The following is a 7,791-nucleotide window of genomic DNA, read 5'->3' on the forward strand; positions in this document are numbered from 1 at the left end:
CCCCAACATTATAAAAAGTGAAACATCGCCTTTGTTCATATTTCCATGAAAGCTGTTCACCACCAGGGTACAAAGATTGTCTTAGGGCCATTTTTGACCCGACAATTATAAAAATCACTTACACACCACTAAAACCACACACCCAAACACAATGAGAAATTGAGATTATGTGCTACTGATTGAACTCAGGCAGCAACTCCTGAAGAGGATGATCACCATGGTTGACACAGTTAGAAAGAACAAGCCTGAGCTCCCCCCTGCACTCCTCGCAACAAGGGGGAGAGAGGCCTTCTCATCAAAGTTTGCCTTCACACCCACCACCACTCTAGTTTCTTACCTCCCAAAGAGGAACAAGAATGCGGTCGTCCTCAGCACACTGCACAAAACAGCTGAGATCAGGGATCGTGAGGACAGGAAGCCAGCCATCATCCTGGACTACAACCACAAAGGAGGCGTGGAGAACCTGGACAAGGTGATTGGAACTTACAGCTGCAGGAGGATGACTGCCCGCTGGCCCCTGGTCATCTTCCAAAACATCATTGATGTGTCCTCATACAATGCCTTCGTGATATGGAACAAGATCAACCCTAACTGGATGCCTGATAAGCGGAACAAGAGGATGGTGTTCCTGGAGCAGCTGGGAAAGGCACTTGTAACCCCACACATTCAAAGAAGGGAGTGCCACCCCCGCACAGCAGCCTCTGTAGCGCTTGTGAAAGCTGTTCAGGGGGCTCAATCTTGTCTTGATCCCCCTGAGGCTGCAGCTGGGGAGGCAAGAGGAGATGCCAATTCTGAAGGACTGTAAAACAAATACTATGTGCTGCACATGCGATAAATACATCTGCAAAGTCCATGCATACACACTTGCATACTGTCCTACATCTGCTAATTAGAGTTGATTGATTTATGTTCTTCACGTTTTTGTTTAGTATCTATTATCTTATCCTATTTTATTCTGATTTATTGTTGTTGTTTTTACACCTTCTGGGTCGGGGCAATGGTTCAAAGAATGGGAGAATATATCACAATGTTGCCAAAAAAGTTCAAGACCTATTTTTTCCCTTTAATAAAATGCATTCAAAACTACTTTCTGCACATTTCTGCTACTTTCTTAGGCTATATAAGTGCTATCTCTTGCTAAAAAAATGTATGTTTACACCTATGTTGTATCTTTAGCAATAATAATAATAATAAACCTCTACTTTAGTAAATAAAACAATTATGACAGGTGTGTTGTAATAAAAACAATTGCTTTCCATTGATTAAGGAGGAATAGAGAGAAAACCCAGATATTCACAAAGTTTGTGATGAATGACAGGTTGTTTCTTCATTTTTCTTCATGCAAAATCRATGTGGGGCTTAAAAATCAATTTAGCTTCTTTAATTTAGGGGTTTAGTGAAGGCGGGTGATTTTTGACCCTTGGGACAAGGGGAGTGTACAGAATCCTAGGACTACACAAGGGTTCATCTGACTGCACGGTCCAATTTACAGTAGCTATTACATGCAAATAATACCATTGTTTGAGGAGAGTGCACAGTTTGAACTTGAAAAGTTATTAATAAACAAACAGACATGGAAGGGGTTCAAACTGTAGAACCTAGTTCCTACATATGAATATAAAAATAGATTTTATCAAACAAAAATATGCTACATTTTATCTCTAGGACACGGTAGCTTAACCAAATAAGTTAAATCCTTTGTTGTTGTTATAATGAATTATTTATAGTCATGTTTTTTTTCTTCTAAATTAAAAAAAAATAAATGACATTTTCAAGAAGCATAATGACCATCCTGTGGCACTTTACTTGGACTAGAAAATACACAGGTATTATGACATCACAATCATATAAGCCAGATAAGGACATGGGGACATGTCACAAAGGACATGGGGACATGTCATCAGTCACAAAGAGAGTGACTTGTCCTGCTCCTCAAATCTGCTCCTGAATTCAGACCAGTACTCAGCAACAGATAATTGGGGTAGGCGCACATTTGAGCAATTACAATGATAATTTAATATGGTCAATTTCAAAAATATATACGTAACATAATCATACTGTTGACAAGTAAGGATATGGTGTAATCATGGAATGTTTTACCTGGTGTGGTAGGTTTTGTGGGTTTTGACACTCTTATGTACGTGTCATAACCAGCCATAAAAGAACTACCGTGGTAGTGACCACATTATAACACGTTATTACAAGTTATGTCGGCTGTTATCACACGGTTATGACCCTGTCATAACGTGTTATGACGCTGGGTGTGAAGTTACCATTTTTTTCTACTTGCACACACACACATACTTACACACACAAACACACACACACACAGAAATCAGAATCATGTACAGCCACATCATATTTATCTTACGTTGATTGGACTAAATTGTTTTTTGCTATATTTTAGTTGTCACTGTATTAGACTAAGCAGAGGTGATTAGATGATGTTGAAATGGTGCTGGAATAGAGGAGGCAGTGACTGTTTCCTTTGAGACTTCTGGTTACTCTGCATGGTTTTAAACCAATAGTTGTTAACTAGTCAGAAAACGTTTGTTTTAAACGAGTTTTAATGACTCCAACCTAAGTGTATGTAAAATTCCGACTTCACAGATATACTACACACAGATATACTACACACAGATATACTACACACATATATACTACACAGATATACTACACATATATACTACACATACTGTACATACTACAGCATCAAGACAACTGTAGTATTGCAGGTCAAAGTTCAAATACGAATCAACTCTATACGATGAAGAGGAGATGAAAAAACATGTTCTAATGTTCTTTTCCATTAGAAAGCAAGTGGGATTCCAGGACAACTTGATCACCAGGTTACACCCTGGTGGTATTTCTGGAGAACTTGATCACCAGGTTACACTCTGGTGGGATTCCTGGAGAACTTTGATCACCAGGTTAACCCTGGTGGGATTCCTGGAGAACTTGATCACCAGGTTACACTCTGGTGGGATTCCAGGACAACTTGATCACCAGGTTACACCCTGGTGGGATTTTGGAGAACTTGATCACCAAGTTATATCCTGGTGGAGGTTCCTGGAGAACTTGATTACCAGGTTACATCCTGGTGGGATTCCTGGAAAACTTGATCACCAGGGTACACCCTGGTGGGATTCCTGGAGAACTTGATCACCAGGTTACACTCTGGTGGGATTCATTGAGAACTTTATCACCAGGTTACACCCTGGTGGGATTCCTGGATAACTTGATCACCAGGTTACATCCTGATTTGATTCCTGGAGTACTTGATCACCATGTTACACTCTGGTGGGATTCATGGAGAACTTGATCCCAGGTTACATCCTGGTGGGATTCCTGGAGAACTTGATCACCAGGTTACACTGGTGGGATCATGGAATCTTGATCACCAGGTTACATCCTGGTGGGATTCTGGAGAACTTGATCACCAGGTTACATCCTGGTGGGATTCCTGGAGAACTTGATCACCAGGTTACATCCTGGTTGGGATTCCTGGATAACTTATCACCAGTTTAATCCTGCATGTTTCCTCTGTTGTTGAGACTTTATATGGCAAATATAAGGAGACATGCACAGGAACATATTTAGATTAAATTAGCAAAAAGGTATACTGTATTTCAAAGCCGGACCTAGGGAATAGAATCTGTGGAGCATTCAGAAACCTCTAGATGGTGTTCTGAGGAGCATTCAGAAACCTCTAGATGGTGTTCTGGGAGCAATCAGAAACCTCTAGATGGTGGTCTGAGGAGCATTCAGAACCCTCAGATGGTGTTCTGAGGAGCATTCAGAAACCTCTAGATGGTGTTCTGAGGAGCATTCAGAACCCTCTAGATGGTGTTCTGAGGAGCATTCAGAAACCTCTAGATGGTGTTCTGAGGAGCAATCAGAAACCTCTAGAGTGGTGGTCTGAGGAGCATTCAGAAACCCTCTAGATGGTGTTCTGAGGAGCATTCAGAAACCTCTAGATGGTGCTCTGAGGAGCATTCGGAAACCTCTAGATGGTGTTCTGAGGAGCAATCAGAAACCTCTAGATGGTGTTCTGAGGAGCATTCAGAAACCTCTAGATGGTGTTCTGAGGTTACATTTAGGTTTGTTCCTGTCTTAATGATATACAACACACATGGGAGGAACAGAGGTTCAAAAACAAAGCACAACTTTACGATCACAGAGAATGTGGATAAAGTGTCAACAACAATATGACCACAGAAGTGAGTGGAGATGTGGACAGCATCTCATCACTGGAGGCTGCTGAGGGGAGGACAGCTTATAATAATGTCTGGAATGGAGACAATGGAATAGCATTAAAAACAAAATGGAAACCAGGTCTCCATTGCAGTCATTATTATGAGCAGTACTCCTCCGTCAGCAGCCTCCCTTGCATCTCACGTACCTTTCAACGTCACGAAAGATTGGATGAAGGATGGATGAAGAAAGAGGAAAGAGAGACAGAGGGATGATAAATAAGTTCTCTCTGGAGGCATGAGTGAAGGAGAAATACAATCACGTTGTACATCAGGTTGAGATCCAATTGTCTGGAAAGTCAAGCGTAATACAATGCCTTTCCAGACGGGTAACTACATAGATTCACTCATGCCTTTTTGAAGAGCTGCATCATGGATGTCATAACAGGAGCAGAGCCAACTCAAAAGTCCCCGTGTTTTGAAAGGTAATGTCGTTATTTTAGTAAACGTTTTAAAACATATATATGTAATACTTCATCCACGAATTCGTCACAGCTCATGTTTTTGTGCCAAAAGTAATTTGCCTTGCAAGGTTAAGTGATCTCTGGTGATTATTTCTCTGTGGAGTCGGTACTGGCTGTGTGGACAAGAGTCTGAAGTGGCCACTCAGCCCAGCATGGACACCCTATTGTAGGATGTACAATGGGGTCTTTGTCTGGTGGGTGCCTTTGCCACACTACAGAGAGAGAGAGACACACAGAGAGTCAAGCAGAGGTGATAGGAGAGAGTGTGAGAGAGAGAGAGAGATGCTTCTGTTCCAAACCAACAACAGCACCTAGATCCTCTGCACCGATTCTGTCAGACCTGGGCCGTGACAGACCTGGTACGTGACAGACCTGGGCCGTGACAGACCCGGGCCGTGACAGACCTGGGCCGTGACAGACCCGGGCCGTGACAGGAAATCTCAGTAAGACAAAAACAATGTTGTTCCAAAAAAGGTCCAGTTGCCAGGACCACAAATACAAATTCCATCTAGACACAGTTGCCCTAGAGCACACAAAAAAATATATTTACCTCGTCCTAACCATCAGCTCCACAGGTAATTTCCACAAAGCTGTAAACGAGCTGAGAGAAAGGCCTTCTGTGCCATCAAAAGGAACATAACATTTGACATACCAATGAGGATTTGGCAAAAAATACTTGAATCAGTTATAGAACCCATTGCCCTTTATGGTTGTGAGGTCTGGGGTCCGCTCACCAACCAAGAACCAACCATATCCTTGCCACTGAGAAAGGCCGCCATAGGCAGACCTGGCTCTCAAGAAAAGACAGGCTATGTGCACACTGCCCACAAAATGAGGTGGAAACTGAGCTGCACATCCTAACCTCTTGCCAATTGTATGACCATATTAGAGACACATATTTCCCCCAGATTACACAGATCCACAAAGAATTCGCAAACAAACAACATTTTGATAAACTCCCATATCTACTGGGTGAAATACCACAGTGTGTCATCACAGCAGCAAGATTTGTGACCTGTTGCCACAAGAAAAGGGCAACCAGTGAAGAACAAACACCATTGTAAATATAACCCATATTTATATTTATTTATTTTCCCTTTTTTACTTTAACTATTTGCACATCGTTACAACACTGTATATAGACATAATATGACATTTGTAATGTCTTTATTCTTTTGGAGACTTCTGTGAGTGTAAAGTTTACTGTTCATTTTTATTGTTTATGTCACTTTTGTTTATTATCTACTTCACTTTCTTTGGCAATGTTAACATTGGAGGGAGGGAGGAGGGAGGGAGGGAGGGAGGGAGGGAGGGAGGAGGGGGAGGGAGGGAGGGAGGGAGGGAGGGAGAAATATATAGGGTTAAAATTAGAGGTGTGGATATAAAATTGGGGAGAGAGAGAGAGAGAGGGGGAGAGGGATGGAGGAAGGGGAAGCACTATCGTTCCCCTTACAGAGAAGATGGGACAAGGACAATAGCAGAGAAAGGAGCAGCTGTGTGTGTGGAGAATGGGGGTTAGATTACACCTGTAATAAACACATTCACTTAGGTATGTTCTTCTCCTCAGCATTCTGCTGTGTGGGCGTGAGTCATAGACAATATCTGCTTCCTTCCCAGGTGCTACACTTTTCCTGAGAGGAAAACAGAACAATTGAGCTAGTTTCACTGCTAAAAGGAGGCAGAAATACCCTCTTAACCTGATGCTGTCTGTCTGAGTTTTCCTTTTATCTCGCTCTTGGTTTCTCTCCAGTGGTGTGCTGGCAGCAGCCGTGGCAGCAACATTACTATGAGAAATGACAGCCAGGGCTGGGCCCAACCTCAGCCTCTCAGAGAGGAGAACACACACACACACTTGGGCCTTTTCAGACTGGCACACACTACATGGCAGTCAGTGCCAGATGAATGCAGCTCCTAACAGGGAAGAGAAAGCTTGACTATATCCACAGTGTCTCTTCAGCTTTCTTCTGTATTGGACTGGGAGGAGAGCTGGGAGGAGAGCTGGGAGAGGAGCTGGGAGGAGAGCTGGGAGGGGAGCTGGGAGGGGAGCCGGGAGGAGAGCTGGAGGAGAGCCGAGAAAAGAGCCGGAAGAGAGCCGGGAGGGGAGCCGGGAGGAGAGCCGGGAGGAGAACTGGGAGAGAGCTGGGAGGAGAGCTGGGAGGGGAGCTGGGAGGAGAGCTGGGGGGAGCTGGGAGGAGAGCCGGGAGGAGAAGCGAAAGAGCCGGAGGAGAACCGGAAAGAGAGCCGGGAGGAGAGCCGGAAGGAGAGCCAGGAGGAGAGCCGGGAAGAGGCGAGAGAGCCGGAGAAGAGCCGGGAGGAGAGCCGGGAAGAGAGCCGGGAGGAGAGCCGGGAAGAGAGCCGGGAGAGAAGCCGGGAAGAGAGCGGGAAGAGAGCGGGAGGAGAGCGGGAAGAGAGCCGGGAGAAGAGCCGGGAAGAGGGCCGGGAGGAGAGCCGGAGGAAAGCCGGGAGGGAGTCGAGAAGAGAGCCGGGAGGAGAGCCGGGAAGAGAGCCGGGAAGAGAGCCGGGAAGAGACCGGGAAGAGCCGAGAAGAGAGCGCGGAGGAGAGCCGAGAAGAGAGCGGGAAGAGAGCCGGGAGAGAGCCGGGAAAGAGAGCCGGAGGAGACCGGGAGAGAAGCCGGGAAGAGAAGCCGGAAGGAGAAGTCGAGAAGAGAGCCGAGAAGAGCCGGAGAGAGAGCCGAGAAAGAGAGCCGGGAGGAGAGCCGGGAAGAGAGCCGGGATAAGACTGGGAAGAAGCCGGGAGGAGAGCCGGGAAGAGAGCCGGGAAGAGAGCCGGGAGGAGAGTTGAGAAGAGAGCCGAGAAGAGAGCCGGGAGGAGAGCCGGGAAGAGAGCCGGGAAGAGAGCCGAGAAGAGAGCCGGGAGGAGAGTCGAGAAGAGAGCCGGGAAGAGTTCCGGGAGGAGAGCTTCACAGAAATAAAGCAATTAGGATAAGAGCGATGGCAGACGTCAACCGTTTCAGAATTATGATAAGTTATTTACACCAAAAAAAGCCAAGAATTGCATCGGCTTTGACAATCTCCGTCTGTGTTTTTTTACCGTGACCACAGAACATTATGAG

General features: G+C 45.2%; 1 protein-coding gene across 1 annotated transcript; it reads left to right on the top strand.

Moving 5' to 3' along the window:
• Nucleotides 1-217: 217 nt before the first annotated feature.
• LOC139024150 (octapeptide-repeat protein T2-like) lies at nt 218-7,520 on the top strand. Its single transcript, XM_070438673.1, has 2 exons — nt 218-404; nt 6,664-7,520. Exons 1-2 carry the CDS (start codon nt 218-220, stop codon nt 7,518-7,520), a joined length of 1,044 nt encoding a protein of 347 aa, XP_070294774.1.
• Nucleotides 7,521-7,791: the final 271 nt, after the last annotated feature.

The sequence above is a fragment of the Salvelinus sp. IW2-2015 genome, unplaced genomic scaffold (genome assembly GCF_002910315.2).
Source record: "Salvelinus sp. IW2-2015 unplaced genomic scaffold, ASM291031v2 Un_scaffold1093, whole genome shotgun sequence".
Taxonomy (NCBI): Eukaryota; Metazoa; Chordata; class Actinopteri; order Salmoniformes; family Salmonidae; genus Salvelinus; species Salvelinus sp. IW2-2015.